Raw genomic sequence first — 16,596 nt, 5'->3', positions numbered from 1 at the left:
TCTTTTCCGGATTCACTAATGCTTTTTTATTTAATATTTATCCCTTTTAATAACACGCACGAGATAAACACTTGATTAAAGAAAAAAATTTCCTTTATTAATAATTTTTACAATAATTAATTATTCATATTATTATTATTTTTATTTATTTATTTATGTTAATAAATTAAAATGAAACTGGCATAAAACCAGAAAATGTTTAATGCAAAAAAAATTTTTTTTTTCCTCCTTTTCAAATAATAATAAAAAGGAATAATTGCTAAATATCATATAATAAAAAAAGGAATTGCAAAGTATAATTTTAATAAAAAAAAGGAATTACAAAGTATAGGTAATAAAAAAATGAATTGCAAAGTATAATAGATTTCCTTTTTTTCCATGAATTAATGAAAAAAAAAGGAATTGAAACATTTGAGCAAATAGAAAAAAAGGTAACATTAATAAAAAAATGTGTCGACATTTGTGTAAACTATTTTAATTTTTAAATTATCTTATCTTTATTAATGAATAAATTTCAAAACGTCAGAATTTTTTAAATGTAATTTTATTATTATTATTAATTAAAACACGTGGTTTAATAAATTTTAAGATGATGTGGTTTCGTGAATTGTTTGTATTTATCGGTGCAAACCATATTACTAACGTCACTTTGTAAATTTGTTTTAAATATGTCAACACTAAAATTCATTTTGTTAATTAAATAACAAAATTTTTACAAGGCAAAAATTATGTCTTTTGATGCAGTGAAAATGTAGAAATAGTACTTTTATTTTAATTAAAAATTAATTCTTTTTTTAAAAAAATTTTTTAAAAAATTATTTAAAAAAATAATTACTATTATAAAAATTAATTTTATTAACAAAAAAAATATTCTTTGTATTGAAAATAGCTATTTTATTAATAAAATTATTATTGATACATGTAAATTTTATTTAAAAAATTGTTATTTTGTTATATGTGAGATGGCTAAGTGGCTATTACTACTGGACTCGCAACAGCAAGGGCGCGGGTTCAATTCTTCTCGACTGCGGATATTTTCCGTTTCAAAAAAAATAATATAAAAATAATAATAATAATAATTCTTTGACCTTAACTATGGAACAATAAATAATAATAATAATAATAATTATTATTATAATTAGGTAAATTAAGAAAACATTATTTTTTTAAATTAAAGAAAAAACAATTTATAATATTTATTTTTTTTTCGTTTTTTTAACAATATATTATATACAATATTAATACTATATTTTATTTTTTGCGAGAATCCATTGTTTACATTTTCCTTCTTTTTCCCTTGTTTTGTTTTTGTTTTAGTAATTTTTAGTAGTAACTAATCACACCAGGTATTGAATATGAAAATTTACCGACACATTCCCCATTGAGGCAGATCTGAAAAAAATATTTAGACATAAAAATTAATTGATTTAATAAAATTAATAAAATTAATTAAATTAATTAAATTAATAAAAATAATAAAATTAATTCAATTTAATAAAATTAATTTCACTAATTTTAATCAATTTTAAACAAATAATATAATTTTATCAAATTAATTAATTTACCAATCTGCATTTAAATAATAATAATTTAATTAATTAAATTGTCTTAATTTAATTAATTAAATTTAATGAAGTGCATTAATTATTTAAAATAATTAAATTATTTTCTAAAATAAAAATTCCTTTTTCTGTAAATATTTACAATTTTTCAACAAAACAATTTTTTTTTACTTCGGTTTTTTTTTAAGCTGGAAATTAAATTTTTTATTTTACTTTATTGTCGCCACATATTGATCCTTCAGCAGCTGGAGATTTTGACATGCAGACGCCTCTCGAACCCTGGTTTATATCCGGATGTTTACAAAACAAAGTGGCACAAACACGTTCGCCGACCTAGCAATAAATGACAAATCAAAGTAGATAATAATTGACATTAGAAAGTAAAAAAACAATTTTTTTTATTGCCATTAAATATTATTTTTGATTATTTCTTTTACAAATTAAGGATATTATACTGCTAGTTTAAGTTTACCTACTAGTTTCATTGGATTACCTACTAGTTTATTATTATTTACTTATTATAATTAATAAGAATTAATTATAATTACCTACTAGTTCATCTTTTATTTTACCTACTAGCATAAAAGTTTACTTATTGGTTTATATTTACCTGTTAGTTTACCTACTTGTTTGCTAGTTATTTTGCATACTAGCCTACTGGTTTGCCTATTAGTTTATTAGGTATTTACCTACTAATTTACCTACTTCTTTAAAAACCATTTCATCTACTACCCTACTAATTTACCTATTAGTTTATCAGGTATTCACCTACTGGTTTACCTATTTGTTTGCTAGTTATTTTGCCTACTTAATTTCCTACTTGTTTGCTAGTTATTTTACCTACTAGTTTACCTACTAAATAATTTTAATTACCTACTAGTTTATTTATTATTTTGCTTACTAGTTTGTTTATTAGTTAATTTACCTAGAATTTTACCTACTAAATAATTATAATTACATACTATTTTAATTACTATTTACCTCCTAGTTTACTGATTAGTTAATTTACCTAGAAATTTACCTACTAAGTAATTATAATTACATATTAGTTTAATTATTATTTACCTACTAGTTCACCTACTAAATAATTTTAATTACCTACTAGTTTATTTATTATTTTACTTACTAGTTTGTTTATTAGTTAATTTACCCAGAACTTTACCTACTAAATAATTATAATTACATACTAGTTTAATTACTATTTACCTACTAGTTTACTGATTAGTTAATTTACCTAGAAATTTACCTACTAAGTAATTATAATTACATATTAGTTTAATTATTATTTACCTACTAGTTTACTGATTAGTTTGTGAGTAATTTTACCTGCTTGTTTACTTATAAGTTTACCAGTAATTTTACCTAAAATAATAAATAAATAAAATAGTTAAGCAGATAACTAATAAATGTAAATAACTGATAAACTAATAGGTAAACTAGTAGCTAAAATAATTTTTAGTTTACCTTTTAGTTTATAAGTTATTTCACTGACTTGTTTAACTATTAGTTTATTTACTATTTTACCTATTAGTTTACCTAATAGTTTATATGTTTTTTCACATTCTGGTTTACATACTGAATCATAATTATCTACTAATTTATCTCCGATGTTATCTACTAGTTTACATTCTATTTAATTATAATTACCCACTAGATTATCTATATTTTACCTACTAGTTTACCTACTAGTTTATCAGGTATTTTACATACTTGTTTGATAGCTATTTACCTATTAGTTTATCAGGTACTTTACATTCTTGTTTGCCAGTTATTTTACCTACTACTTTACCTACTAAATAATTCTAATTACCTACTAGTTTATTAAATATTTTACTCACTAGTTTGCCTATTAGTTATTCTACCTAGAGCTTTACCTACTAGACAATTATAATTACCTACTAGTTTACTTATTATTTACCTACTTGTTTACCTATTAGTTTACCAGATATTTTTCCTTAAATAAAAAATGAATTAATAGTTAAACAATTAGGTAAAATAACTTATAATCTAATAGGTAAACTAGTAGGTGAAAATTTTTAGTTCACATTATAGTTTATCTGCTAGTTTACCTACTTGTTTAACTATTAGTTTATTTATTATTTTACCTACTTGTTTAACTATTTGTTTATTTATTATTTTACCTACTTGTTTAACTATTAGTTTATTTTTTATTTTACCTACTTGTTTAACTATTAATTTATCTTTTATTTTACCTAGTAGTTTACATAGTAAATAATTACAATTATCTACTAGTTTATCTCCCATTTTATCTACTAGTTTACCTACTAATTAATTGTAATTACCTATTAATTAACTATTAAACTTTTGACAATTAAATTGGTAATTAAATTTTTCTCTCTCTTATTAGAATGAAATATTTGACACTCGACACTTACATCACAACTTTTGGTTTTTGTTAATGCCATGCATTGATCATCGAGTGATAAATATTCACCAGGGAGAATTTTTGTTAGTGGTGTGTCTATTGATGGACGATTATAAAGACATTCGCTGGTCTCGGCGCTTAATTGAAGAAAAAAAAAATAATAATAATTAGTAATAATATTTTTTTTAATATTAACATGAATAATATAAAAGAAAGAATTTAAATTATAAAATAGATAAAAAATAATTTATAGAAAAAAAAATTTGTTTTTTTTTTAATCAGTGATACGAACTTTATGTGATTTCTTATTTCCTCTTGACTGCAGGGAGAGAAGCGCACTCTATTTGCTTTCTCACCAGTGTAACTCATAATGTAACCCTTCTCCCAATTACAATCTTCCGGTCCTCCCTCCTTCATACTATCGTGATCTGCACCCATTCTAATAGAATTGTAATTTTTTTTTTTAAATAAACATTTCTTTGTCATTTTTTGTCTATTTTCTATTTTTTAAATTAAACATTTTTTGTCATTTTTGTCTATTTTTAATTTTTTTAATTTACTTTTTATTTATTTATTATTTTTATTTAGTCTATTTTAATTTAGATTTTACTTATTTTAATATTTGTTATTTATACTTTAAAAAAAATTCAATTTTAAATATTCACTTTGAGGAAGATTCGATCCCTGAACCCTTAAGTTGCCAGTCGATGCACATAGCCACGCGACCAACGTGGAATTGAATTTCAATTTAATATTAAATTTATATAATATAAAAAATGGATAATTAAATAGAAGCAGAGACAAACAAAATAATTAGAAAAAAGTATAAATAATATAATATATATATATATATATATATATATATATATATATATATATATATATATATATATATATATATATATATATATATATATATATATATATATATATATATATATATATATATATATATATATATATATATATAATTATTATTCAAGTAATTTTACGTCCGTTTTTAAATATTTTGTGAAATTATAGTAATAATAATACCTAATAATAAATAAAATACATAAAATTGTTTATAATTGTTTTTATAATAATTAATAATTATTATTTTAAGACCTTACATTATTTAAATAATAATAATAATAGTTAACAATAATTAATAATTTTTTTTTATTTATATAATATTAAAACTCTTTTTGAGAATTTTCTAAATCAATTTTTTAACTTTGTTTTTAATTAATTAACTATATATTTAAATCAATTTAAATTGAAATAAAGTATATAATTATATAAATAATTAATTAAAAGAAGAAGATAAAAAATTACTTTATAAAATTTTCAAAAAGTGAGTAATTAATAATTTAAAAAAAAGGAATGAAAACAAGAAAAAAAAATATTAGAAAAAAAAAGTTGAGTCGATTTTTCTTCTCTACGATTAGATTGAGAAAAAAGAAAAGCTGCGCGCGCACTAGTCGGAGTGGTGGGGCCAGCGCTCACTGATTGGTGAACGCGCGCTCCCCACCATTCCTCGCAGTCGCGCGCGCACTAGACCGAGTGGTGAGGGCAAGCACTCTCGCAAAACCAACCAACCGAAAGCGTTAGTTTGTGAATTGTATAACAGGGGCAATGACACCAAAAAGAAAAAAGTGTCCATTTATTATGAAAATAAATTAAAATATAGAAAATCTAGTTAAATTAAAATACAGAAGAAAAAGGAAAAAATAAATTATTATTAATGTTAATAATTAAATATTAATGTTAATAATTAAATATTAATGTTAATAATTAAATATTAATGTTAATAATTAAATATTATAAATTATTATAATTGAAAATTAGGAAATTTGTTGAAAAAAAATTTTTTTTTTTTAATTTAAAAAAAAATTTGAAAGCAATTTTTTATCTACTATTAGAAAAATAAGAAAATAAATTGAAAACTTACACGTGGGCTAATTCGTGGGCACCAGTGATAACGCCTCTGAAAGAGCCATCGTCTTCAATGAGAGCGGCTGATCGTATTCCTCTCGAGTCTTTTCTGCAAGCACCCTCAAAATATGCAATTCCTGAAAAAACGGTAAATTTTTCTAAATTTTAAAATCAATTTTTCTTCTTTCATTACTTGTAGTGAATACCAACAAAAAAAAATATTTAAACAATTTTTTTATTCAAATTTTGTTTTTTTTAAATATTCTACTTTCAATTATTATTAAATATTATTTTGCCTATATTACAGTGAAACCTGTCGGAGTGCAACTCGGTTTTTTAAATTTTATTGCAGTGAATAATACTTAAAAAATTATTCTATACTTTAATTTATTTTTTTTACAATATTCCGGAACTAGAAAATAATTCTTGTTGGGCGTTTTTTAATACAAAAAAATTTTTTTAAATAGAGTTGCATTCCGACAGGTTCGACTGTAGCATTATTTTATTATTAGTATTTTTTTATTATTTTTTGCATTCTGACAGGTTCGAATGTAGAATTATTTTTACTATTATTATTGTTATTTTGTTACTATTTTTTATTATTGTTGCGTTCTGACAGGTTCGACTGTAGCATTATTTTATTATTAGGTACTTTATTATTATTTTACTATTATTATTCTTAATATTATTTTTTTCTAAATATTTTGTTGTTATTATTTTTTATTATTGTTGCGTTCCGACAGGTTCGACTGTAGTATACTTTTATTTTTTATTATTGTTATTTATTAATTATCATTAATATTATTTTTTATCACTATTTTACTTGAAATGAAATTATTTTTTTCAACTTTACCTGCCACATCTTTTTCGTACGTTCCATCTTTATTTTTCACTTCCATGTCGAGTCTATTTAGTAGTAAACAAAATTGCAATAAATTATTATTAATAATAAATTAAGAAATTCATTAATTTTTTAATTATAATTAAAATTCATCATTTTTTTTTTATTAAAATTAGTTTTTAAGTAAAATTAAATTTAATCAGTTTTTAATATTGATTAAAAAATAAAAATAAATTTCTTATTATTGTTTTCATTTTTTTTTCTTATTTTTTTTTCATTAAATAATCAAAACTTTCTTATTTTTTTTTATTATTACCCTGTTATGTATAATGCGATGTCATAATCCTTTTTGAAGGTGAATTGCTTCTCTTCGAGTAAAAACTTTGCAAAATCATTCAGTGACTCATCCACGGATAAATGTCCTTCTCTTATGTAGGTTTTTAAAAATGAACTAAATGCCTGTTTTTAATAATGGAAATTCAAAAAAAAAAAAAAAATTATTAAATATAATAATCGGGTGAAAAAAAATATTATTTTTCTAAATATGATAAATTTTTTTTTTCATTTACATCGATTAAAACAATTCCAGCAACGTTTATACGAATTTTTGGACGTTGAATTGCTCGGTACCTCAAATCTATTCCATTGAACAAACTTGCCAAATAACCCACGGCTTTTGTCACGTTTCGATCAAAAACGCTAAATTAAAAAAAAATATAATTGATATAAAAATTTTTTTTTTCTTTTCTATTTACTATTTTTTTTTTAAATTTTTTTTTCTATTTACTATTAATACACTAATTCTTTATTTTGTCAAAAAAAACAATAAATTGAAAAAAATACATTTAATTTTTTTTGGAAATTATTTTTTTTCTTTTTCTTATTATTATTTAAATTAATTAATACTAATAATAATTTTTTATTTTATCAAAAACACTAAATTTGAAAAAAATTTAATAAATTTTTTTTATTATTTTTTAAATTAATTAATACTAATTTTTTTATTCGATCAAAAACAATAAATTGAAAATAATATAATAAATTTTTTGAAATTATTTTTTCTTTTTATTATTATTCTAATTAATTAATAATAATAATAATTTTTTTTATTCGTTCAAAAAACGCTGAAGTAAAAAAATATATTGAAATTTTTTTGGAAATTATTCTTTTTATTATTATTATCATTATTTAAATAATAATAATAATATTATTGTTTAAATTACTTAATAATAATATTAATAATAATTTTTTTTCAAACTAAAGAATGGAGATTTAAAAAAAAAAAAAAAATTAAATGTAAATAAAAATCGAACTTACGTAAATAATTGTTGATCAACAAAAGCTAAAATTTCTGGATAAACAATATTTGGTGCCGATCTTTTTGTTCTGGAGCCAATTGTTTTTGTAACCACTTCTTCAGTGGAATACCTTTTCGATGCTTTTGTTTAATTTGAAAAAAAGTATTATTTTTTTGCATTTAATTAATTTAATTAATGTAGAATAATGTAAATAAATTAATTAGTAGTGTAAATTAATCAAAACATATTAATTACTAGTGTACATTAATGTAAATAAATTAATAAGTAGTGTCAATCAATGTAAATAAATTTATTAGTAGTGTAAATTAATGTAAAATAATTAATTAAGAGTGAAAATTAATTAATTATTAGTGTCAATCAATGTAAATAAATTAATTAGTAGTGTAGATTAATGTAAATAAATTAATTAGTAGTGTCAATCAATATAAATAAATTAATTAGTAGTGAAAATTAATTAATTAATAGTTTCAATCAATGTAAATAATTTAATTAGTAGTGTAGATTAATGTAAATAAATTAATTAGTAGTGTAAATTAATGTAAAATAATTAATTAGTAGTGATAATTAATTAACTATTAGTGTCAATCAATGTAAATGTATTAATTAGTAGTGTAAATTTTTTAATTAGTAGTGAAAATTAATTAATTAATAGTTTCAATCAATGTAAATAAATTAATTAGTAGTGTAAATTTATTAATTAGTAGTGAAAATTAATTAATTAATAGTTTCAATCAATGTAAATAATTTAATTAGTAGTGTAAATCAATGTAAATTAATTAATTAGTAGTGTAAATTTATTAATTAGTAGTGAAAATTAATTAGTTAGTAGTGCCTATCAATGTAAATAAATTAATTAGTGTTAATTAGTAGTGTTATGTAAACATATTAATTACTAGTTTAAATTAATGTAAATAAAATAATTAGTAGTAAAAATTAATTTATTAGTAGGGTAAATTAATTAATTATTGATGTAAATACATTTTTTTGGTTACTTTTTGCTTTTTTCTATTATATTTTTTAACTTACGTAATTGTTGAGTAATATTTGTCGGTGAATTGTAAATTTTATAAACAATATGATCCGGTAAATGCAAATCTTCAATGTGAGAATTATTTGACACATTGCGACGAAAACGATATTTTCTTGGTAACGATTTTATACCGAAATTTCGTCCAAATATTCCATCCTGCAAGAAACGAGGGAATAATGTTTTTTTTCGTACTTATTTTGTAAATAATACAAAAAAAAAAAAAAAAAAATTACGTTTACTTACAAATTGTTTATTTCCAATCACGTCAATTTTCACTGTAATCGCTGCTTCATTCCTTACATCTTGATAAAGTTGTCCAATATTTTTCATTGCCTGTAAAAAATTTTTCTTTTTGTAACTTTATTTTCTTTTATTTATTTTTTTGCTAAATAAAGAAAAAAATTAATTTTTTTCACTTCTTTGTTATCATTTTTTATTTATTTATTTTGCCAAGTAAAGAACAAAATTTCTTTTATTTTTCTTAAATTATCACATAAATTCATAATTATTTTATATTAGTAATTAAAAAAAAAAAAAAAAAAAATATCAACATAAAAATGAAATGAATAAAAATTACATACGTTTGGAACTTGTGTGTAATCGAAACCATTAAATTTTCTTTTTGCCGTCCAAACTTTTGTGTGTTCGCCAATTAATAAACCTTCAATTGGTTCTAAATACAATGTTTTTTCTTGATCGAAAATTCTCGCTCTTAAAATTGTTTTTGCCGATCTTTTATGAACACTGTGCCTTACTTTAACTAAATCATATTCCGGAACTGAAAATTTAAACAAAAAAAATTTTTTTTAATTATAAATAACGTTTAATTAAATTTTTTTTTTGTTTTTTATTAATTAGATTAATTTATTTATTTTTATCAACAATTTTTTTTAAATTAAATAATTATAATAAGTAACTGATTACAATCTTTATGTAATAAATAATTTATTAATTAATTTTCAACAGATTTGAATTATTTATAATAATAAATTAATTATTAATAAAAATTTAGTAAATTTTATTTATTTATTTATTTATTATTATTATTATTATTATTATTATTATTATTATTATTATTATTATTATTATTATTATTATTATTATTATTTTTATTATTATAACAAAAATTAAATATATCATTTAATTAAAATATAAACAATTTCAATTAATTCTATAATTTATTTATATAAAAAATTACCAAATTCACGTTTCGTTTGAAATAGCTCCTGAATTTCATCATTTGTCATATCATTATGCAACTTGAAAATAAATATTTTTTTTGTTAAAAACTCAATTAAACTTGAAAATAAAAAAAAAATTTTTGTTAGCAATAAAACTAAAATTCAAAAAAAGTATTTTTTTTGTTAAAAATAAAATTAAACTTGAAAATAAAAAATATTTTTTGTTAGTAAAACTAAAATTAGAGATAAATATTTTTTTTTGTTAGCAATAAAACTATAATCGAAAATCAAAAAATTTTTTCCAAAAAACTAAAATTACAATTAAACATAAAAAAATTTCTTTTTTTTTTTATCAAACACAGTGAAAAAATTACCTTCCAACAATTTGTGAAGGGCACAAAAATCGCGCACAAAAGTGATAGAAAAAAAATCATTTTTTTTCTTTTTCTTTTTCTTAATTTTTAATGTTTTAAGTGTGAACAAAAAATTTTTTTTAATTAAAAATAAATATATGAACTACATTAAAAAAAATAAATTTATTTATTTTGCTATTATAAAAGAGTAATTCCCAAAAAAGGTAAATTATTTGTTTAAATTAAATAGAAATAATTTTTAAAAAAATATAAAAAAATAATCGTAATTTTTATTTTTTTTTTTTTTTTGATGGAAAAAATGATAATTTATTTTAAAGGAAAATTATAAGCGAAAATTTGTTTTCCTTTTGCTTTTTAAATACCAATTTTTTAGCCGAATGACGTTATTTATTTTGATTTTAAATTAAAATTTGTAATTTCTATTGTTAATTAAAATCAAAATAAACATTGTCGAGGAGAAAATAATTTATTTCTTTTTTATTATAATTGGGCGAATAAAAAAGAAGGCGCAGAAATGAAAGAAAAAAAAAAGGAAAAATATTTTCCACATGAATGAATAATCTATTTAAGTGCAAATTTTGTACATTTGTCAAGTGCAATTGTGCGTGTATAATTTTGTTATAAATTTTTTTCTCTTCCTCCTCTTCTTCCTTGACATACAGAGGAAATTGTAGGAAAAAAATTTCTTCTGCTCTCGATATTTTTTTCCTTATTTTATTTATTTATTTTTTTTTTTAAAGAAATTGTAGAAAAAAATTTCTGTTTCTTCTGATACTTTTTCTTTATTTTATTTTATTTTATTTACTTATTTTTTTTTTTTTTTTTTTTTTTGAAAAAAAAATTGTAAAAAAAATTTTATATTCTTGTTAATATTTTTTTTCCTTATTTTATTTTATTTATTTTTCTTTATTGAACAAATTGTAGTTAAAAATTTTTTCCTTTGATATTTCGTATTTTTTCAGCTTATTTTAATTTTTTTTTATTTACCCGAGACGGGAATTGAACCCTGAACCTAATGGTCGTGAGTCAAGAGCCTTAACCAATAAACCAACTTCCTTTCTTATTTATTTATTTTTTTTAAATGTAAGAAATTATAGAAAAAAATTTGTTTAAGAACTAAAAAAAATTATTTTATTGTTTATTCAGCAAAATTTAAAATAATTATTAGATAATTTTGATAATTATAATTTTCAACAATTTATCTAATTTTAAATAATTAAATAATTTCCATTATTATTGAATTTCTTGAAATTAATTGTTATTATTAAATAAAATTAATATTAATTAAATAATTATAATTAATAAAATTAATAAAATTAATAAAATTAATAAAATTAATGAAATTAATAAAATTAATGAAATTAATAAAATTAATGAAATTAATAAAATTAATGAAATTAATTAAGTTTAATTGTTTCTGTTTCAGGTGAGTGAAGAAATTATTTTCTATTTCGATTTAATATTTTGAGATCGTCACTTTTTTCCTACCAGGGGTAAGTTTCGTTTACTTTTCAATACAATTATTATTATTAATAAAAAATATTTTTTTTTATTTATTTGCAAAAATACGATATTAATACTTTTAAATTTCTAAACAAAAATGTTTATTTTCCATTTTTTCGAATAGTTGAGTATTTTCAAAGTTATTTACAATTTAAATTTAAATTACGATCTGCACGTTCGGTTAGAGTGGAGTTGGAGGGGGAAGGCGTTCCTGTCGGCTCGGTTTTCAATTTATCATTAAAATCAAAATAACTCCCAAAGTTCGCAATCATTTAAAAAATTACAAGAGAACTTTTCGTTTCAAATTTGATAAATTTTTCTAAAAGTAGTAAAAAAAGCAGTTAATTTTTGAGAACAATATAAAAATTTCATTGAAAAAAAAATTCATAAAAGAAAATTTTAATGTGAATGGACTGGAAATAATTAATAATTAAGAAATTTTTGTTTTGTGTGGGAAAATTTATTTATTATACAATTAAATAAATATATTTTTTTTACTTAAAATAGAATAAAATTTATTTACAGTTTTCTTTGTTATAATTAATTTTTTATGCTTGGTGTGACGCCCATACAGAATCCACTGAAACAAATCTGAAAGAAAACGAAAAAATAAGATAAAATAAAATTAAAATGTTTCATAATTAATTTTTTTAATTTTTTTTTTTTTATTATTTATTGTATTTATTTATTTATAGATAACAAATTTTATGGAAAATAATTTTTATAGGAAGTAAATTTTATAGAAAATAATAATTTTTATGGAAAATGATTTTTATGGAAAATAATTTTTATAGAAAATAAAGTTTATGAAAAATTAATATTTATGGAAAATTATTTTGTATAGAAAATAATTTTTATGGAAAATAATTTTTATAGAAAATAAAGTTTATGAAAAATTAATATTTATGGAAAATTATTTTGTATAGAAAATAAATTTTATGGAAAATAATTTTTATGAAAAGTAAATTTTATGGAAAATAATAATTATGGAAAATAATTTTTATGGAAAATAATTTTTATAGAAAATAAAGTTTATGAAAAATTAATATTTATGGAAAATTATTTTGTATAGAAAATAAATTTTATGGAAAATAATTTTTATGAAAAGTAAATGTTATGGAAAATAATTTTTATGAAAAGTAAATGTTATGGAAAATAATTTTTATGAAAAGTAAATTTTATGGAAAATAATTTTTATAGAAAATAACTATTACCAAAAGAATAATTTTTATAAAAAAAAAAATAGTTCTTTCAACAAATACCTTTCCATCTCCACATGGAGAACCGTCGGCAGCCGGTGCTCTCTTGTATAATGGAATTTTCCAAAATTGTTGCTCCGCATCATTTTTACAACAAAGATTCAGGCAAACTCTTTCGTCCTCCTTGAATTAGAAAAAAAAAAATTTCTTTTTTCAATTTGCAATTTAATTCTTTTAAGGGCATTTGAACCTTGATGACGTTTCAGTTTGTGCAAAGCATGTGTGACGTCATCAAGTTTCAAATGCCCTTAAGTCAAAAAAAAATTCTTAATATAAATTTACAGAAAATTTTTTTTGTAAATTAAAAAAAAATTTTTTAATAAGCTTCGAATTTGTAAAAAAAAAAGTATTTCCATAAATTACAAAATATTTCCATTATTAAAATTTTCTTTTGGGAAAAAATTTAATTAAAAAAAATCCATCTATTAAAATTAATATAAATGAAAAATAAACTCACGTAACATGGTGTGTTGCCATTACATTGTTCCCTCAACGATAAAAATTGTCCTGGTAATCGAATATTTATTTTGTATTTATTTGTCAAGTCATTTGGTAAAGAATTTTTCACCAGAGGAACATTTTTCATACACGGTGATTTTCCCGATCTTGAAAGAAAAAATTTTTTTTTTTCAATTGTATAATTATTTTTATTGATATTATTATTATTTTTATTATTGTTTTACTAAATTCCACACGGTCTTAAGAAAAGGGAGTGCATAAAGAATTTTTACCTCCTTATGTCACAAAAAAAAAAAAAAAAAAAACTGGAGGTGTTAAATACATAAAGAATTTATTATTATTTATTAAATTAATATATAAATATTAAATTATTATTAGAATAATAATAATAATAATAATAGAAAAAGTAGAAATAATAAATAAATAAAAATAAAAAAATAGAATTAATAGAAAAAAAGACTGGAGGTATTAAATAAATAAATAATAAATAAATATAGGGAAAATAAATGAAAGAGAAATTAAATAATACGAAATAATAATAAAAATAGAAATAATAAGAAAAATAATAATTAAAAAAAATAATAAAATAGAAAAAAATATATTCACAAAATTTGTTGTTGCATTTCGGCAATACTACATTTTGAGAAGAAAAACATTCGCTGTCCAAATTGTCCACCCATTACGTAACCCTCCTTAGCCAAACAGAATTTCGACGTTGCATTATCAGTTCTGTCATGATTTGCTCCTAATCTGTAAAAAAAAAATTTTTTTTAAATTTTTTTAAAAATTAAAAAAAAAAATTTTTTTAAATTAAAAAAAAAATTTTTTTTAAATTAAAAAAAAAATTTTCAAAATTAAAAATTTTATGAAAATTAAATCGAAAAAAAATTTTTAATTTAACTTTTTTTTTTGTCATTTTTTAAATTTTCTTACAAATGTGCCAATTCGTGATATCCAGTTATAATACCCCTGAAACCACCGTTATCTTCAAAAATTCCAGTAGCCGTTATCATTTTATTCGCTTTTCGACAAGCGCCACCAACATGAGCGACACCTTTAGAGATAGACAATTTTCTTTTTGAATATAATAAATAAAATAAAATGCAAGAAATTTTTTTTTTTTTTTTTTAAATTTTAAGACAAAAATAAATTTATTGTTTTTATTGAAATAATTTATTAATTTAATTATTAAAAATTTAAATAGCTTACCATGTACTAATCTGTCCCAACCGTTTGCTAATTTAAAGGACATATCGTAACTGAAGGAAAAAAAAATTTTTTTTCTACATTAATATCAATTATTAATAATTAATACTAAATTAGTAATAATAAGTAATAATAAGTAATAATAAGTAATAATAAGTAATAATAAGTAATAATAATTAAATTTAAAAAGTAATTAGGAATTAGTAATTTTTACTTAATTATATTTTTCTTTCTTTTTTATTTATTATTTTGCAATTAGTAATTTTTATTTAATTATATTTTTTTCTTTTCTATTTATTATTTCGCATTTAGTAATTTTTAGTAATTTAAATTTAATAATTATTAGTAATTGTTCATTACTTTTCAAGTCTGTATTACTATTTCACCGTATTTTGGTATTTTTAATATTTTTCTACAAATTTCTATTGAAAGCTACAGCGGAAAAAAAATTCATTGCTGACAGGATTCGAACCCTTGACTCTTGAGACACGAGTCGAGAGCGCTAACCACTGGACCACGAAGTAATAGTAATTTTTAATTGTTATTTCTTAGTAAGAAATAAGAAAAAGTTTTAATTAGTAATTAGCAATCAGTGATTTTTACTAAATAATTTTTAGAGTTATTATTAAATATCAATAATTAATAAATAATTTTTAATTAGTGATTATTACAGTGAATTTTAAACATTTATTAACAAGTAATTTTTTAGTAAGTAATTATTAATAATTATTTTTTGAATTTATTATTTTGAATTATTATTTTTTAATAAAGAAAGTTGGCTTATTGATTAAGTCTCTAGACTCACGATCCTTAGATTCGGGGTTCGATCCCCGCCTCGGGTAGAATTATTATTTTCTAATTAATAAGTAAAATTAGCAATTAGTAATTTATTAATAGTAATTATTATAGTGATTTCGAATCATTATTTATTAGCAGATAATTTTTAATCAGTAATTATTATTAATTTTAAATTATTTATTAATAATTAATTATTTGTTACTAATAAATAATAATCCCGTATAAAATTTTGATTTTAAAGAAAAAAAGAAAGAAAGAAAGAAAGAAAGAAATTTATAATTAGCAATTTTTAATTATTATCTTTCAAGGAAGGAAGTTGGCTTATTGGTTAAGGCTCTTGACTCACGATCTTTGGGTTCGGGGTTCAATTCCCGTCTCGAGTGAAATTATTATTACTTTTTTTTTCTTATTTTTTAGCTCTCAATATTTTTAATTTGTAATTATTATTTATTTAATAAATAAGTAATCAAAAAAATAGAAAAATTTAATTAGTAATTTAATTTTTAAATTCAATTATAGTAATTATTGATTAATAATAGAAAAAAATGTGAATATTCACCCAGTCATAAGCATAGCCAGGTCATAATCGTCGTTAATGCGAAATTGAGCATTCTCGTCAAGTTGATAAAAATAATCTCTCATTGCTTCGATTGTATTATTTGCAATCATTATATTTCCCTCAGCACTCGAATTTTTAACAAATGGCAATGTATCCTTATTAGAAAAAATTTGATTATTAAAGAAAAAATTAATTTTTTCAA

At 19.7% G+C, this 16,596-nt stretch overlaps 2 protein-coding genes across 12 annotated transcripts in view; one reads left to right on the top strand and one right to left on the bottom strand.

Annotated features, from left to right (window-relative positions):
* LOC122512669 (dorsal-ventral patterning protein Sog) overlaps positions 1 to 16,596 on the top strand; it is a 223,569-nt gene that overhangs the window by 157,692 nt on the left and 49,281 nt on the right. The window contains exon 2 of one of the 9 annotated variants that reach the window (XM_043628647.1): positions 12,037 to 12,103. The exons of the other annotated variants lie outside the window; for them this stretch is intronic. The gene's annotated coding sequence lies outside the window, so the exon portion shown is untranslated. The remainder of the gene's footprint in view (positions 1 to 12,036; positions 12,104 to 16,596) is intronic. 9 annotated transcript variants of the gene reach the window in all.
* The window catches only part of LOC122512671 (venom metalloproteinase 3-like), a 36,041-nt gene continuing 32,087 nt past the window's right edge, over positions 12,643 to 16,596 (bottom strand). For 2 of the 3 annotated variants that reach the window (XM_043628650.1, XM_043628651.1), the window contains exons 8-14: positions 16,395 to 16,549; positions 15,041 to 15,090; positions 14,765 to 14,885; positions 14,438 to 14,581; positions 13,830 to 13,977; positions 13,376 to 13,495; positions 12,643 to 12,704 (exon numbers count right to left, since the gene is read on the bottom strand). In XM_043628650.1, the coding sequence (XP_043484585.1) occupies positions 12,654 to 12,704; positions 13,376 to 13,495; positions 13,830 to 13,977; positions 14,438 to 14,581; positions 14,765 to 14,885; positions 15,041 to 15,090; positions 16,395 to 16,549 (789 nt within the window). In that variant the 3' untranslated portion in view covers positions 12,643 to 12,653. Of the gene's footprint in view, positions 12,705 to 13,375; positions 13,496 to 13,829; positions 13,978 to 14,437; positions 14,582 to 14,764; positions 14,886 to 15,040; positions 15,091 to 16,394; positions 16,550 to 16,596 lie in introns of those variants that run through there. The other variant, XR_006302655.1, reaches the window with a different exon arrangement.

This window comes from Leptopilina heterotoma, unplaced genomic scaffold (genome assembly GCF_015476425.1).
Source record: "Leptopilina heterotoma isolate Lh14 unplaced genomic scaffold, ASM1547642v1 Lhet_123, whole genome shotgun sequence".
In the NCBI taxonomy this organism is placed as follows: Eukaryota; Metazoa; Arthropoda; class Insecta; order Hymenoptera; family Figitidae; genus Leptopilina; species Leptopilina heterotoma.
The sequence above is the reverse complement of the archived record's forward strand: the minus strand, read 5'-3'. Positions and strand labels throughout refer to the sequence as shown.